Source organism: Geotrypetes seraphini, chromosome 17 (genome assembly GCF_902459505.1).
Source record: "Geotrypetes seraphini chromosome 17, aGeoSer1.1, whole genome shotgun sequence".
NCBI classification, from domain to species: Eukaryota; Metazoa; Chordata; class Amphibia; order Gymnophiona; family Dermophiidae; genus Geotrypetes; species Geotrypetes seraphini.
Genome location: NC_047100.1, coordinates 43,784,215 through 43,802,645, shown reverse-complemented (window position 1 = coordinate 43,802,645; position 18,431 = coordinate 43,784,215). Strand labels below are relative to the sequence as shown.

Here is an 18,431-nt window from a genome sequence, read left to right as displayed (position 1 = left end):
CCAGTCACGTTGAAGGGGGTGCGGCTAGACACCATGGCTCTTGAGGTTGGGACGGGTGGTGTGCTCTTGAATGCCAGGGATATTTTTGGCAGTCGGGTTAGAGTCACATGGGGTGGGGAGGTGGAGAACTGGTGGTGGGGGTGGGCAGGGACCCATGCAGAAAGCACTCCGGGGTAGGATGGTCATGTTGGAGGGGAAAAAGGGGATGGCGTTACCCACTCTCTGCTCTCAACAAACATTTTCATGCTGCCTCAGATGGCAAAATGTTAATGACCACAATGCCAAGCATTTTAATGTGGTCTGTGGTAATAGTTTCCATGTAAGTTGACGTCCACACTGAAACCATTTCGGTGCTGATTGGCCAGTAAGACCTACATTAAAATTAGGATAAATCCGTGGTAATGCTTGTCTAAGATCAAAGGAGAACTCCAGTTTTTCTTTATTGAGAATTGTCGTTAGTATTGAAATCTCCCCACAGCAAGAAAACAACAGGTAAGACTCCATAAGGATTTTTCAGTCCGATCCTACCTGTTGAGCCGCCATGCACTCAGCTCCTCAACTTGATGCAACTGCTGCTCTGTCACAGGTTTGGAGAGATGCTCAGCTCTCAGGCTCTGAAACTAGAGATGAGATCTGTTAGATGACTGCCTGTCTTAGCTGCCCTCTCCCACCTCTGTGTTCATCACTCTGAGACAAACTAGTTGCAGTATGAAACAATACAGAGGTATTACAATATTCTCCATTCAATTCCTAACACTGTTTGCTGTTTTGGCTGCACGCAGAGATGTATTGTCCACGATGATATCCAGGTGAATTCTACTGTTAAAATTCTAGGGGGCTCATAATTGAAACGAAAATATGTTTAAAAACCCACCTAAATCGGCACTTGGACAATCAAAAAGACAGGTTGTCCAAGTGCCGATAATCGAAATGGATTTTAGACATATCTAAAAGCAGCTTAAGCCTTTCCACTGCCGCTGTGTGCCCAGAGTGAAAAGGGGTGAAGTCAAAACAGGTATAAGTTCCGGATTGGGCCGCTGAGCTGATCGCGGCTGCCATGATCAGCTTAGTGGCCCAGGCAACCTGCCCCCCCCCCCACTCCCGTTAACGATCACAACAGGAGGGATGCCCAGTCCCTCCTGCTCGCACTCGCTGCAACTCCCCCGCAACAATCACTGGCAGAAGAGATGCCCACTCAATGATGTAGAGATGGGAATAACTAGTGAGATAATTAAATTTGCGAAAAATTGCAAGAGCACCTTGCGAGTCTGGGCATCAAAATGATAGATGACGTTTAATGTAAGCGAGTGCAAAGTGATGCATATGGGAACAAGGAACCAGAACTATAGCTACGTGATACAGAGTTCCGCATTAGGACTCACAGCTCAGGAAAAGGATCTACCGTGTTTCCCTGAAAATAAGACACTGTCTTAAATTAATTTTGGGCCCAAAAACCCCACTAGGTCTTATTTTCGGGGAAACAATGCCCATTCACAAACCCACTGCATCTTTCTATCCCCGCCAACCCTTCCAGCTCTTCCTCCCCACGCCGACCACAAGACCGCCAAACCCACAGCATCTTTCTATCCCCACCGACCCTTCCAGCTCTCCCTCCCCACGCCAACCGTGAGACCGACATACTATTACCCTCTTCCAAACGGCAGCAATCTAAATGCACTGCTTCGCGCTTTCTCCCGCTGAGGCATTTCTCCGCCACATCACTGATGATGTCATCAGCAACATGGCACAGCAATGCCCTGGCGGTAAAAGGCCCGAAGCAGCGCGTTTAGATTGCTGCCGTTTGGAAGAAGGTAATGGTATGTCAGTCTCACGGTCGGCGTGGGGAGGGAGAGATGGAAGGGTCAGTAGGGAGAGGGAGAGGGGGAGAAGCACTGCTTGGGCTTATTTTGAGGGAAACATGGTAAGTATCATCAGCCCAGTGTGCAGTGATGGCTAAGAAAGGAAAGGAATGATAAACAAAAATAAGAACGTTATAATGCCTTTGTATCGCTCTGTGGTGTGGCTGCACCTCAAATACTGTGTACAATTCTGGCTGCCAAGGAATGGGGTTATGGATTGAAGGCTATATCAAAAAGGTAGGTTTTCAGTCCGCTTTTGTGCCGATTCCCCCCAGATCTACCTCTCTACACACCAGATATCTCTACAGGAATTCAGGCCCAAATCTCAGCCTCCAAAAAGATATAGCAGAATTAGTAAATGTACAGAGAAGGGTGACAAAAATAATAAAAGGGACGGGAAGACTTCCCTATGAAGTGAGGCTAAAGCGGCTAGGGCTCTTCAGCTCAGAGAATAGGTGGCTCAAGGAGATATGAAAGAGATCTATAAAATAAAGTGGATTGGGTAGATGTGAATTGCTTGTATAGTATTTTATAATAGACATGCATACTTTTACTATGGGCTGTCCTGAGCAGTATACTTAGGTGTGGTATGGGACAAGAGGATGATCTATTGAGCACACATTAGAAGATTAAGAACATAAGAAGTTGCCTCCGCTGGGGCAGACCAGAGGTCCATCCTGCCCAGCGGTCCGCTCCCGAGGCGGCCCATCAGGCCCACTGCCTGAACAGTGGTCTCTGACTCATTTTGTAATTTACCTCTAATACTGTCCCTATAACCTTACCTCTACTCCTATCTGTATCCCTCAATCCCTTTGTCCTCCAGGTACCTGTCCAGACCTTCTTTGAAGCCCTGTAGCGTACTTCTGCCTATCACATCCTCCGGCAGCGCGTTCCATGTATCCACCACCCTCTGGGTGAAAAAGAACTTCCTGGCATTTGTTCTAAACCTTTCCCCTTTCAATTTCTCCGAGTGCCCCCTTGTACCTGTGGTTCCCCTTAGTTTGAAAAATCTGTCCCTATCCACTTTTTCTATGCCCTTCATAATCTTGAAGGTTTCTATCATGTCTCCCCTGAGTCGTCGCTTTTCCAGGGAGGGTAAAAGGATGAGAGGGTAAAAAAGTGCCAATTTAAGCACAAACATTTACACCAGAACCTACGGCAAGTGTAAATATCTACGCCAATATTTGTCATGTACATGTGTAAATTTCTGTTTACTAGTTACAAAAACACTAGGACCAGGGGGCATGCAATAAAGCTACTAAGCAGTAGATTTAAAACAAACAGAGAAAATACTTCTTCACTCAATGTGTAATTAAACTCTGGAATTTGTTGCCAAAGAATGCGGTCAAAGCAGTTAGCTTAGCAGGGTTTAAAATTTATATATATATATATATATATATATATATATATATACACACACACACACACACCTTCCTAAAAGAAAAATCCATAAGCCATTTTTAAGATGGACTTGGGTAAAATCCACTGCTTATTCCTAGGATAAGCAGCAAAAAATCTATTTTACTGCTAGATTGACCACTATTGGAAACCGAATACTGGGTTTGATGGAACTTCGGTTTCTCCCACTATGGCAACTCTTGTTCTCATATATGTGCCATGATAGGTGTGCACAGAGTTTGAACAGAGTGTGGGCAGAGTGCAAAAGTATGCATGTATATTATAAAATACTATACAGTAATTTACACATGTAAATGACACATATCGATGTAGACTTTACGCTTGCCTACCACACCTAAATATACTGTTCCTCAGGACAGCCCATAGCACTTGCACACCCTTCACTTAACTGTTTTGGCTTCCAAAACATAGGAAACAATGTACTCGATGGATGTCTGGGCCTCAGGAACTCCTTCTGCCTCAAATACCCCCTGCCAGTAGCTAACCAGGTCCGTGGGCATGGGCAATTCAATGCTGCTTCTTTGCTTCATCAGTGTTGACTGATGGAGTTTTGATGCAGGGCCGATTTTGATCGGAGCATGGGGTTTCAAGAAGTTGAACAAGATCCTGGAGAAAGAGACAGGTAGGGATCTCATGGCAGAGGCATCAACAGCATTTGTCCAAGTGGTCAAAGCTCCAGTCAGTAATCTAACTCCTTCTCACATCACATTACCATACGGCAAAAACATCTGAATGTAGGGAACCTGGAAGATAAAAAGGGAGAGTTTGGACCAAAGTAAGTTACGAGGCATCTTTCTATCCAGCATACATTTTGATTGAGCAATGTTAAACACTTTTCTTTATTTGACTAAGAAGGGAGGAGGGGAGATCATGACCATAACACCCTTCAAAGCACCGGAACAGATCTGATTTTATTAAAATTATATAGGAAATGGAAGGATTCTCATAATAGAAAAGGCTAAAGATGTTAGGGTTTTTAGAAAGATATGACAGGTCTATCAAACCCTGAGTGGAGTGAAACAAATCAACTGTTTACTCTTTCATAAAGACAAAAGGGGTACACCATGAAGTTACAAAGTAATACATTTTTAAAACAAATAGGAGAAAATACTTTTTCACTCAATGCATAGTTAGATTCTGGAACTCCTTGCCAGATGAGGCAAAAAGAGTTTGCAGAGCAGATCCATAAATCATCAAAACTCTGATAAGATGATCTTATCGTTCCCAACTCTGAAAGGAGTAAAATACAAATCATCACACTGCAAATCCTTTGACTATTAAACTTCAAAACTCTGTAACTCGCTACCCATAAAGACTCATATAACCTCCGACTACACACAATTCTGGAAAATCCTAATAAGGCTCTTCCAAAAACTATATCAAGCTTATACTATATGCCATACCTAACAACAAATGCTGCTAATCAAGCTGTAACCTTTAGAAACCCAAGCTATAATGAAAGAACCTCTGCTAGTCCTTACACATCCATCATTGCTAAAGTCTCAAACGACCTGTTTCTGGCCAAATCCGATGGACTCTACTCTATCCTCATTCTTCTCGATCTGTCTGCTGCCTTTGATACCGTTGATCACTGCCTCTTTCTCGACATGTTGTCCTCGCTGGGATTCCGGGGTTCTGCTCTCTCCTGGTTTTCTTCCTATCTCTCTTGTACATTCACCGTATGTTACGGTGGATCCTCCTCCACCGCCGCCCCGCTGTCTATTGGCATACCCCAAGGATCTCTCCTGGGCCCTCTCCTCTTTTCCCTATACACCCTCTCTCTTGGTATTTTGATCTCCTCTCATAGTTTTCAATATCACCTCTATGCTGATGACTCCCAGATCTACCTCTCCACGCCAGATATCTCTGTGGGAGTTCAGGCCCGAATTTCAGCCTGCCTGTCCGACATTGCAGCTTGGATGTCTCGCCGCCGCCCGCCATCTCAAACTAAATATGGCTAAAACTAAAATCCTTATCTTTCCCCCCAAATCCACCTCCCTCCTCTCGCCATTCTTTCTCTCTGTGGATAATGCTATCCTCCTCTCTGTCTTGTCGGCTCGCAACCTCTGGGTGATCTTTGACCCCTCTCTCTCCTCAGATCCAACAGACTGCCAAATCCTTTCATTTCCTCCTCTATAACATTACCAAAATCCATCCTCTTCTCTGAACACATGACCAAAACCCTTGTTCACGCTCTTGTCACCTTGTGCTTAGACTACTGCAACTCTCAGGCCTCCTGTGTGCCTCGGGTCTCTTGCCTCTTCAATCCGTTCAAAATGCTGCTGCGCGACTCATATTCCATGAGAGACGCTATTCTCACATTACACCTCTCCTCAAGTCGCTTCATTGGTTCCCCATCCATTTCCAAATACATTTTAAACTCTTGCTGACCTACAAGTCCGTTCGCTCTGAAGCCCCCCGATATCTCTCCTTGCTCATCTCCCTCTATGCTTCCTCCTGTGATCTCCGCTCATCGGGCAAGCCCCTCTTATCTGTACCCTTCTCTTCCACTGCCAACTCCAGACTCTTTCTCTTCTTTCTTGCGGCGCCGTATGCCTGGAACAGGTTACCTGAATCAATACGTCGTGCTCCGTCCCTGGCAGTGTTCAAATCCAAGCTAAAGGCTCACTTTTATGAAATTGCTTTCAACTCTTAAACTCCCCCTCACTGCTGTCAGATACCTATACTCACTATAACTTCCCCAACCCTAAAATGTCCTGTCTCCATGAGGAACCGCAACACTTTTAACACTGAATTGACTGATTTCAGATCCAGGATTGGTCTCCAGTCATCCGAGTCTTTCTTCGGCTATGAAGTATACTGAATATCTACGCAAACCTGATTCTGGGGGAAGAATGGGCTATATGACTCCAATGTCTAAGAGCCTTTGTACTGTTGCTCCGACTCTGACCGCCTTTTTCTGGACATCTAGCCGAAGAGTCCCCTGCCCTAGTGGATAACTTGTGATGTCAAAGTCTCTCCTCGTGGGCCGCAATCCAGTCAGGTTTTCAGGATTTCCCCAATGAATATGCATGAGCTCTATTAGCATACAATGAAAGCAGTGCATGCACATAGATCTCATGCATATTCATTGGGGAAATCCTGAAAACCTGACTGGATTGTGGTCCTTGAGGAGGGACTTTGAGACCCCCTGCACTAAGGGATAGCTGAATTTGAGTTTGTATCCAATTTGTTTTATCTCCAGCACCCAGCAGTTCAATCTGATCCACGCCCATGCCTCCCAATAGGTCCTTAACCTTCTCTTCTCTGTGGAGGCACAGCTACTGATCAAATGTCACTGAGACTTTTTAGAGGCTGCAGGGGCATGAAGACCAGAGAACTGAGTATACCTTGAGTTTCTATACCTCTGCCAAGAATTCTATGTTCTCTGGGTACCAGTTCCTTTGGAGTACTAGTAAAAGCGCCTTGAGGCACAAAAAGTACCTCAACTAGACCCTCTAGGGGCACAGTGTGCAGTCTGGAAGAGTCTTAGGACAACAGTCTGCCACACTGGCCATAAGGTCATCCAGCCCTGCCTTTACCAAAAAGCATCTGCCTGTTTAAAGAGAAGCCTGCTTAGAGTGGCTTTCCAAGCCAAAGCTCTGACCTACTACCTGATCCAAAGCGTTCTATAGGTGGAGACAGAGTAAGCAGACACCTTGCTTAAGACTCTGGGACAGCAAAGGTATAGATTCAGACTCACAATCTCCCCAGGCTTCTGGATCTATTTGGGAACTTCCACCACATTTGCAGTGGACAAACCCCCCTTGTGCAGTCACTGGCAGTCCTTCTGCAGGAGCCTGGGAACCCTGACAATTTATGTAGGCCATCCACATTAGACTTACACAATCAGGGATAAAGCCCTGACTACAAGGCCCCCAAGGACCCCTTCAGGACAACCCATGGTCTCTATGCATTTGCGCTTCTCCTAGTCGCTATCCAGAGGCTGTGAAATTTTTTTCCCAATAGAGCTATCTGTGATCCATCAGCCCTGGAGGTATCAGAAGAGGCTAAGTCCAAGGCTCCCACCCTTCCTTTCCAGGCCCCCTTGGCATATGGACACTCCTCAGCCGACCATCCAGCAAAATCTGGCATGATATATGGGTATCACAGCCTGAGGGGTTCATACCAAGTGATTTTTTTTGCAAAATCTAAGGGTTTTGAGGCAGACGGAGTCTTTTAAACAAAAATCAGTAAATCCGAGATGGCTGCCACGGCAGTGTGGTCGCATAAAAAATGGGCCAGGAGAACCAAATAAAAGGCAAAAAAATTCTAGGAAGGGGTGTTTGGAGGTGGGTTACCCTAACTCCAGCCCTAGAAATGCTTGACACATGCAATTTTAGACACCCTTCCCTCCCCCCCTGATTTTCCCATAGGCTACAACAGCATGTCCTCACAATCTGTCTGTGCTGGTGCTCGCCTGCTTCAGCTGTCACAGGAGCTGGAATGTGAAGGCACTGCCTCAGCAAAAAAAAAAAAAAAAAAAAGAAAACCCACCAGAGCCTGCAGTGAAAATGCAAAACAAAACCAAAACAGAACTACAGGACAATGTACAGGGTGCAGGAATTTGAACCACAGTGCAGCAATTTAGAAAGGAGATCTATCCATTCTGGTTTTCTGATATATCACGTGCCATCCATAGGGACCCCTGAGGAAGGAGTTTCTTCGAAACACAGATCATGTTGAGTCCTGTCCATTTGCATATTAGGACCAGTTTTTTGGATATGCTTATTTATGTTGTGCTGTATATATTCCTGCACCCTGTACATTGTCCTGAAGTTCTGTTTTGGTTTTGTTCAGCAAAATCTTTGGGCTGCCAGTTAGATCAGAGTCGGTATGAGACCTCAACCTCCACAGATCTACGCAACAAGGAAGGAGTAAAATGCAGCCAGCATGCACCAAAGGCAGACTGGACTGTCACGGGGGCCAAACAGCCTGCACTCAAGCACTTAAAAAATCGGGCTGCGAGCCAGCTACAAAGGGAATGGACCCCGAGCTCCACAAGATTAGCAGGGTTTTAAAAAGGTTTAGATAATTTCCTAAGAGAAATCCATGGGCCATGGGAAATCTGCTGCTTTTTCCTAGGATTAGCAGCATTTTTTTTTTTTTTTTAATTCTTTATTTCTTTTTAATCATTCAACAAGTGTACAAGAAAAATCATACATAGTCTCAGAAACAACACTTGATAAATCCATCAAAACAATAACAAATCTGTTTTACTACTTGAGATCTAGCTAGATACTTGGGACCTGGGCTGGCCACTGTTGGAAACAGGATATTTTATTTATTTATTTTAAAAATTTATATTCCGCATATCCATGCAGAGTAAAATAAAACACCCAAATAAAAAATAAATTACATACTGGGCTTGATGGATCTTCGGTCTGTCCCAGTATGGCAATTCTTAGGATCCCACCCTATATGGCTCAGCTTCCCTCACTCTACTATGCCCTTTTCCTCTGCCTCCAAATCTTGACTGCACTTTCTACTTTGTTGCAGTACAAATTTGAAATGGACTTCCTGAGTTGGAACATTATGTTCCCTCTCTGACTTTACTCAAATACAAAAATTAATCCATATACAATAATTTCACTGAATTTAATGCTGCTAGTGCCTTATCATAAAAAAGCACTAGCTGCTTTAAATTCAGTGGGATTGTTGCTTATGGATTATTTGTTTTATTAACCACTGATCCCATACTTGTTTAATCGTCTCAGTATGGCAATTCTTATGTTCTTAAGTATGATTGCAAACTGGCTGCACCACAATCCATGTTGTAGCCACATTGTAACCACCACTAAAACAAAAAGTCTTCTTAAATGTAACTTGCCTCAAACTCACCTGGTGAGGATTTGGCACAATATAGGATCACATATAACATAACAGCTGGGATTTAAAAAAGTTTGGTCAAATTCCAGAAGAGACCATAAACTGTTATTAAGGTACAGCTGGGAAACTAACATGGAAACTAATTACATTTTTAGATCCTGCTAGGTATTTGTGTCCTGGGTTTGTAGATGCTTGATCTGACCCAGAACAGCAATTCTTATATCCTTATTCATCATAAGAACATAAGCAGTGCCTCTGCTGGGTCAGAGCAGAGGTCCATCATGCCCAGCAGTCTGCTCACGCAGCGGCCCATAAGGTCCAGGACCTCTATCCCTTCTATCCCCTTTTCCTTCAGAAAATTGTCCAATCCCTTCTTGAACTCCAATACCTTACCCTGTCCTATCACTCCCTCTGGAAGCGCGTTCCAGGTGTCCACCACCCGTTGGGTGAAGAAGAACTTCCTAGCATTGGTTCTGAATCTGTCCCCTCTTAATTTTTCCGAATGCCCTCTCGTTCTTCTAGTTTCTGAAAGTTTGGAGAATCTGTCCCTCTCCACTTTCTCTATGCCTTTCATGATCTTGTAAGTCTCTATCATGTCCCCTCTAAGTCTCCACTTTTCCAGGGAAAACCGCCCCAATTTCTCTAATCTCTCAGCATATGAAAGGTTTTCCATACCTTTTATCAATCGCATCGCTCTTTTCTGAACCCTTTCGAGTATTGCCATATCCTTCTTAAGGTTCGGCGACCAATATTGGACACAGTACTCCAGATGCGGGCGCACCATCACCCGATACAACGGCAGGATGACCTCTTTCGATCTGGTTGTAATTCATTTCTTGATAATACCTAGCATTCTATTCGCCTTCTTAGAGGCCGCTGCGCACTGTGCACAGGCGAGATCACAGCCACGGCAGAGCATAGACCAAGATGAGAGATTGGATCGTGGTTATGGTGGTGACTAAAGCCCAGACAGAGGTTATAGTCGACGGCCTACTCCTGATTACAGGTATGAAAAGGAAATGCAGAGGAGCCGCAGTCAAGACAGACTTCAGTCCCACAATCCTTCACCTGAAACATCATGTCGCCAGCGTATACCCCCAGCTGGACAGGACTCTGACATAGTAACAAAGTAGATGACGGCAGATAAAGACCCGAATGGTCCATCCAGTCTGCCCAACCTGATTCAATTTAAATTTTTTTTTTTTTCTTCTTAGCTATTTCTGGGCGAGAATCCAAAGCTTTACCCGGTACTGTGCTTGGGTTCCAACTGCCGAAATCTCTGTTAAGACTTACTCCAGCCCATCTACACCCTCCCAGCCATTGAAGTCCTCCCCTGCCCATCCTCCTCCAAACGGCCATGCACAGACACAGACCGTACAAGTCTGCCCAGTAACTGGCCTAGTTCAATCTTTAATATTATTTTCTGATTCTAAATCTTCTGTGTTCATCCCACGCTTCTTTGAACTCAGTCACAGTTTTATCTCCACCACCTCTCTCGGGAGCGCATTCCAGGCATCCACCACCCTCCACGTAAAGTAGAATTTCCTAACATTGCCCCTGAATCTACCACCCCTCAACCTCAAATTATGTCCTCTGGTTTTACCATTTTCCTTTCTCTGGAAAAGATTTTGTTCTACGTTAATACCCTTTAAGTATTTGAACGTCTGAATCATATCTTCCCTGTCTCTCCTTTCCTCTAGGGTATACATATTCAGGGCTTCCAGTCTCTCCTCATACGTCTTCTGGCGCAAGCCTCCTATCATTTTCGTCGCCCTCCTCTGGACCGCCTCAAGTCTTCTTACGTCTTTCGCCAGATACGGTCTCCAAAACTGAACACAATACTCCAAGTGGGGCCTCACCAATGACCTGTACAGGGGCATCAACACCTTCTTCCTTCTACTGACTACGCCTCTCTTTATATAGCCCAGAATCCTTCTGGCAGCAGCCACTGCCTTGTCACACTGTTTTTTCGCCTTTAGATCTTCGGACACTATCACCCCAAGGTCCCTCTCCCCGTCCGTGCATATCAGCTTCTCTCCTCCCAGCATATACGGTTCCTTCCTATTATTAATCCCCAAATGCATTACTCTGTATTTCTTTGCATTGAATTTTAGTTGCCAGGCATTAGACCATTCCTCTAACTTTTGCAGATCCTTTTTCATATTTTCCACTCCCTCTTCGGTGTCTACTCTGTTACAAATCTTGGTATCATCTGCAAAAAGGCACACTTTTCCTTCTAACCCTTCAGCAATGTCACTTACATACATATTGAACAGGATTGGCCCCAGCACCGAACCCTGAGGGACTCCACTAGTCACCTTTCCTTCCTTCGAGCGACTTCCATTAACCACCGCCCTCTGGCGTCTGTCCGACAGCCAGTTTCTGACCCAGTTCACCACTTTGGGTCCTAACTTCAGCCCTTCAAGTTTGTTCAACAGCCTCTTATGAGGAACTGTATCAAAGGCTTTGCTGAAATCCAAGTAAATTACATCTAGCATATGTCCTCGATCCAGCTCTCTGGTCACCCAATCAAAAACTTCAATCAGGTTCGTTTGGCACGATTTACCTTTTGTAAAGCCATGTTGCCTCGGATCCTGTAACCCTCTCCGTAAAGTAGAATTTCCTAACATTGCCCCTGAATCTACCACCCCTCAACCTCAAATTATGTCCTCTGGTTTTACCATTTTCCTTTCTCTGGAAAAGATTTTGTTCTACGTTAATACCCTTTAAGTATTTGAACGTCTGAATCATATCTCCCTGTCTCTCCTTTCCTCTAGGGTATACATATTCAGGGCTTCCAGTCTCTCCTCATACGTCTTCTGGCGCAAGCCTCCTATCATTTTCGTCGCCCTCCTCTGGACCGCCTCAAGTCTTCTTACATCTTTCGCCAGATACGGTCTCCAAAACTGAACACAATACTCCAAGTGGGGCCTCACCAATGACCTGTACAGGGGCATCAACACCTTCTTCCTTCTACTGACTACGCCTCTCTTTATACAGCCCAGAATCCTTCTGGCAGCAGCCACTGCCTTGTCACACTGTTTTTTCGCCTTTAGATCTTCGGACACTATCACCCCAAGGTCCCTCTCCCCGTCCGTGCATATCAGCTTCTCTCCTCCCAGCATATACGGTTCCTTCCTATTATTAATCCCCAAATGCATTACTCTGCATTTCTTTGCATTGAATTTTAGTTGCCAGGCATTAGACCATTCCTCTAACTTTTGCAGATCCTTTTTCATATTTTCCACTCCCTCTTCGGTGTCTACTCTGTTACAAATCTTGGTATCATCTGCAAAAAGGCACACTTTTCCTTCTAACCCTTCAGCAATGTCACTTACATACATATTGAACAGGATTGGCCCCAGCACCGAACCCTGAGGGACTCCACTAGTCACCTTTCCTTCCTTCGAGCGACTTCCATTAACCACCACCCTCTGGCGTCTGTCCAACAGCCAGTTTCTGACCCAGTTCACCACTTTGGGTCCTAACTTCAGCCCTTCAAGTTTGTTCAACAGCCTCCTATGAGGAACTGTATCAAAGGCTTTGCTGAAATCCAAGTAAATTACATCTAGCATATGTCCTCGATCCAGCTCTCTGGTCACCCAATCAAAAAATTCAATCAGGTTCGTTTAGCACGATTTACCTTTTGTAAAGCCATGTTGCCTCGGATCCTGTAACCCATTAGATTCAAGGAAATACACTATCCTTTCTTTCAGCAACACTTCCATTATTTTTCCAACAACTGAAGTGAGGCTCACCGGCCTGTAGTTTCCTGCTTCATCCCTGTGACCACTTTTATGAATAGGGACCGCTCTCCTCCAATCCCCAGGAATCACTCCCGTCTCCAGAGATTTGTTGAACAAGTCTTTAATAGGACTCGCCAGAACCTCTCTGAGCTCCCTTAGTATCCTGGGATGGATCCCGTCTGGTCCCATCGCTTTGTCCACCTTCAGTTTTTCAAGTTGCTCATAAACACCCTCCTCCGTGAACGGCGCAGAATCTACTCCATTATCTCGTGTAACTTTGCCAGACAATCTCGGTCCTTCTCCAGGATTTTCTTCTGTGAACACAGAACAGAAGTATTTGTTTAGCACATTTGCTTTCTCCTCATCACTCTCCACATATTTGTTCCCAGCATCTTTTAGCCTAGCAATTCCATTTTTTATCTTCCTCCTTTCACTAATATATCTGAAAAAATTTTTATCTCCCTTTTTTACATTTTTAGCCATTTGTTCTTCCGCCTGTGCCTTCGCCAAACGTATCTCTCTCTTGGCTTCTTTCAGTTTCACCCTGTAGTCCTTTCTGCTCTCCTCTTCTTGGGTTTTTTTATATTTCATGAACGCCAACTCTTTCGCCTTTATTTTCTCAGCCACTAGGTTGGAGAACCATATCGGCTTCCTTTTTCTCTTGTTTTTATTGATTTTCTTCACATAAAGGTCCGTAGCCATTTTTATCGCTCCTTTCAGCTTAGACCACTGTCTTTCCACTTCTCTTATGTCCTCCCATCCTAACAGCTCTTTCTTCAGGTACAAACCTATAAGTGTTCTTCTATCAATTACATTCATAAATCTCCCACAAATTCCTCTAAATGTTCAGCACATCTCTGATTTCTTTAGAAAGGAGGATATACTCCGAGTCTCCAGCATTTTTAATCCATAGGTTTCCAAATCTACACTACTGAGAAAAAAGATTTGTGAACCCCAGATATAATTCTTACCTTGATAACCTTGTTTAATTGCAATAGTCTTTTCTTATACAATAATGAAGATATACATTACATAATCCTACTTTCTTGAAAATAGGGCTCCTTTTACTAAACAGTGCTAGAGGATTTTAGCGCAGGCCAGCGAGGTAAATGCTCCGACGCTCATAGAATCCCTTTGAACGCCGGAGCATTTACCTTGCCAGCCAGTGCTAAAAACCTCTAGTGCCTTTTAGTAAAACCCAGTGATAATATACAAAGCAAGAAAAATAAGACCTTTTCAGAAACAATGTGTGAAATAGCAAATGACTGGGATTTTATGATGCCAAGGAAACAATATATATCATAAAATAAATTACATTTTGTAATCAAAGGACTTGATATCAAAGCATATTCTAAAAGTAAAACATATCCTGAAACAAATAGGTTAATCAAATTATCTGTGAAATAAGAAATTTAAGCATTTTATTTGCATGACACACAATTTAACTCTTATTAGGAATCGGAGTCAGCACATTTTCACCAATTCCAACTCCACAGTCCAAAAATTGCTTCTGAGTCCGACTCAACAGTCTGGCTTAAATAACTGGGTAACAAGTATTCTACCCTTCAGTGTAAACTTGGGTGATTAAGTTTGGGCATCCTGTGCTCGATGAAAGGTCCAAAGGTTTTTCAGTTGGTTCTTATAAATGTTAGTGGAAGGGGGGAGGATGGGCTGAGGGTTGGGTTGGAGGGGAGGGTTTGGTGGATTTTGGGTGAATTATAGAGCTGCCTTGTTGTTATATGTACTCATTTTCTGATTGTTGTTTTCTTTTGGTGCTCAATAAAATATATTTGATGATAAATGTTAGTGGATTGGATTTATTGACTGGGTCTTGAAGGTTTTTATGTGGATTGCTATGTTGATTTTTTTAACTAAAGTCCATATCAGGAACATCGTTTCTCCACAGTGTTTCTTTGGTTTTCCTTGGATTTGATATACCGCTTATATGTGAGTGGAACTCATCATGACATAAATCAAAAAAAATTTTTAGAGGACCTACAAAAATGAATAGTCGATGCTCAATTATATGAGTTAAAAATATTTCAGGTCCCATACATTCCTTATTAATCTACAAATGAAAAATGCTGAAGTTTACAGTGTCTTTATCAGGAGTTGTCATCCCGTGAAGATCATAGAGTACGGTATTAGGGTTCAAGAAGGGATTGGACAGTTTTCTGAAGGAAAAGGGGATAGAGGGGTATAGATAGAGGACTACTATACAGGTCCTGGACCTGTTGGGCCGCCGTGCGAGCGGACTGCTGGGCACGATGGACCTCTGGTTTGACCCAGCAGAGGCACTTCTTATGTTATGTTCTTAAACCAAAAAGTTATCCATGAAGTCACAAAGAACCACAAACAGATCTTTAGAGTAAGGCCTGTAGGCCTCACTTGTGTAACTTATATAAGGGTTCAAGTCAAACGCCATGGAAAAAGTGAATGGAAATGGTGTTCATGGAAGACAGCTAGAAAGAATCACTGCTCTCTAAAAAGAACTTAAGTGCCCACCTCAGGTGTGCTTCAAGTGCATCTGGAAGGCACACAAAACTTCAATAACAATGCTCTCTGGATAAAGGAGTCAAAAATTGAGCTTTTAAGTCACACAAAAAATGATTTTCATTACACAAAACCTAACAAAGCCTTCCAAATTAAAAACCTCATCTCAACTGTCAAGCTTGGTGCTGGAGTATCATGGTGGCCTTGCTGCATCAGGATCTGAATATCTTTCCATTATTGATCACCTGTTAACAGGTGTTTTCCAAAGAAAACAAGATCAATAATGCACACAAGTGTGTGTCCATTGAAATATTGCCCAGTTTAGAACTTTAGTGTAAAGTTCTGAGCATAAACGGCCCTTACTATGTGTAGTGTTATTCTCAGCTCCTGTTAGGACCTTATTGATCCTGCTATCTATGGAATACATTACTTTTTCCGTCGATAAGAATTGAGTTTAGCACAAGTGGGCGACTCCCAAGCTTATGGCTACTCAACAAGTTTGATTTAATTGATAAGGATAGACTGGCTAGCACTATTTATTCAAAGATACTATCCTCTACAGAAGCATGGTCCAACGATACTACATAGATGCCTTGCAGATGGTATTAAACAAGACAGACTTCAGAAGGGCTGCAATGACTGCAGTAGCTGTGATCTGATATGATTTCTACTCTAATCTGCAATTTGTGAGTCGCTCTATGCCTAAAAAGGTTAAAGGTGACAAACAATTCGAGTAAAGGCTGAGTAGAGGGAGGATAGGCTAAGCGACTGGAAGAGGAGAGGGAGGAAAGTCTTCCAAAATGAGGTAGAGTAGAAAGCACTACATTTTGCATAGAAGAAATTGAGGGCCTCTTCTATCAAACTGCGCTAGCAATTTTTAGCGCAGAGAGCCGTGCTGCTCCCGACACTCAGAGTTCCTATGAGCGCCAGAAGCAGCGCGGGCCATTCAGTGCAGCTCTCTGCGCTAAAAACTGCTAGCGCAATTTGATAGAAGAGGCCCCCGAGTCTCAGAATGTGCAGGCTACTGATGTAGGAGCTGAGAGGACTAGCCACTTGTTCGTAGTAGAATTATATACAAGAGACCAACTAGTTTTCTAGAGGGTTGTTTTTTTTTTTTTTACTAGCTTACCTGTCCTGTTTGGATCAAACAAAATGAATTGTTGAATCTACTCAATAATGCAGCTCCTTTCAAGTAGTATTCTAGAGTATGAAGGGCCTTAAGCATTTGAATGAGCCTTCCTGTAGAAGGTAGGGAGCATTATTTCCTCATTCAGGGAGAAAGGTATGAAAGCCTTATGTTAAATGTGGCTTGTGACTGAAGGATGCTTTTCTTCTTTTTTATTTTAAAAAATGTATAAACCGCTTACAGTCAAAAGTAACATACATAATATGACAAACCATAAGTACATCAAACAAAATGGCATCTATGTAGCAAAACAGAGAAGCAAAAATTCTTATATTTCTCAACATTCCTTCATTAACCCAATGGGGCAATATGATGATAAATTATGACAACATATAATCAGTCCACATTACATAAATGCATCAACGAACAATTGGGTTTTCAGTTGTTTCCTGAAACTTACCTGGTCTTACTTGCTACTGCACTTGTGACACATTGGGAATAGGGAGAGAAGAATGTGTGGACTTCTGAAAGTTGAAAAGGAATGCATTGCTACAGATTGTGGCAGGGTGTGATTTAGAGGGGTGGGACATGGGAATCATGGCAACTAAAACACTGCCCCTAATACTGGCACTTAGTTCTGCTTCAGAGGAGGTCTAAATTCCAACATCCACGTTTCCCATTACAGACATGATAAAACAAACAAACAAACCCTGAGATACTGAGGTGTTCAATGCCTTAGAAAGGACCACAAGTGCTTATAACTTTACAATAAAGTTCTGAGCTCTAGGAGCCCTGGATTAACCATTTAAGCAAAATAAGCACATACTTAGAGCACCAAGGGTGGCCCGTGTTTCGGCTCAAATGAGCCTGTATCAGGGGTCATGTCAACAATGACACTAAAAACAAAACACATAAATGAGTAAATAAAAATAATAGTTAAAATTAAGAACACCTAATCACCATGAGAGTAAAAAGTAAAACCTCAAAAAAAGGGTAAAATCATTTGCATACATTATAAAAAAGAAAAATGAGGCAGTGTTGGTAAAAACATGAGGAATGATGGCATAATCATGCTAAATCTATATGCAAATAAATAATAATGATTTATAATATATGAGTTATTAAGTGAATGACGTTTGGTCTCCTTATATTTTGAGATCATTCTCACCCCCCCTATTTACAAAACTATTAAAGCGTTGTTTTTTTTTATCACAGGCCAATGCACTTAATGCTCTGCGCTGCTCCCGACGCTCATAGTGGGGGTTAATAACTCATATGGATCTCGGTATTACTTTATTCACATGTAGATTTAGCATGATGATGCCGTCACGTTTCCTTGTTTTTACCAACACAGTCACATTTTTTCTTTAATGCATGCAAATGATTTTACCCTTCTTGCAATTTTTATTTTAGGTTTTATTTTTCATGCTTTACTACTACATATGAACTTCTAATATCATGACAACTCAGACGTAATCCTTAACAACTCAAAGAAATGTACAAACTACTCCCTAAATACTTCTAATCTCTGGACAAACCATTTGTAATCCGCCTTGAACCGCACGGTAATGGCGGAATAGAAATCCCTAATGTAATGTAATGTAACTTTTTACTTTCATGGTGATTAGGTGTTCTTAGTTTTAACTAATGTTTTTATTTACTCATTATGGGGTCCTTTTACTAAGGCGTGCAAGCTAGACGCTAACGCAGCCATTATATTCTATGGATGCTAAAACGGCTAGTGGACCCCTATATCTGTGTTTTGTTTTTAGTGTCATTGTCAACATGATCCCCAATGCAGGCTCATTCGAGCCAAAACACTGGCTGTGCGGGTCACTGGGTCATATCGATTTATATAAATAAAGATTTCCTTAATCATTCACATTTTTGAGTATTCTTCATTCCCATGGCGGGACCTTTCTTTGCTTTTGCTGGCCGCGAATCCTCGGACAACCACCG

General features: G+C 42.9%; 1 protein-coding gene across 6 annotated transcripts in view; it reads right to left on the bottom strand.

Annotated features, from left to right (window-relative positions):
* HEMK1 (HemK methyltransferase family member 1) overlaps window positions 1-18,431 on the bottom strand; it is a 99,581-nt gene that overhangs the window by 58,892 nt on the left and 22,258 nt on the right. For all 6 annotated transcript variants that reach the window (XM_033926114.1, XM_033926118.1, XM_033926117.1 and 3 more), the window contains exons 2-3: window positions 3,668-4,021; window positions 529-620 (exon numbers count right to left, since the gene is read on the bottom strand). In XM_033926114.1, coding sequence (XP_033782005.1) covers window positions 529-620; window positions 3,668-3,913 — 338 coding nt within the window. In that variant the 5' untranslated portion in view covers window positions 3,914-4,021. The remainder of the gene's footprint in view (window positions 1-528; window positions 621-3,667; window positions 4,022-18,431) is intronic.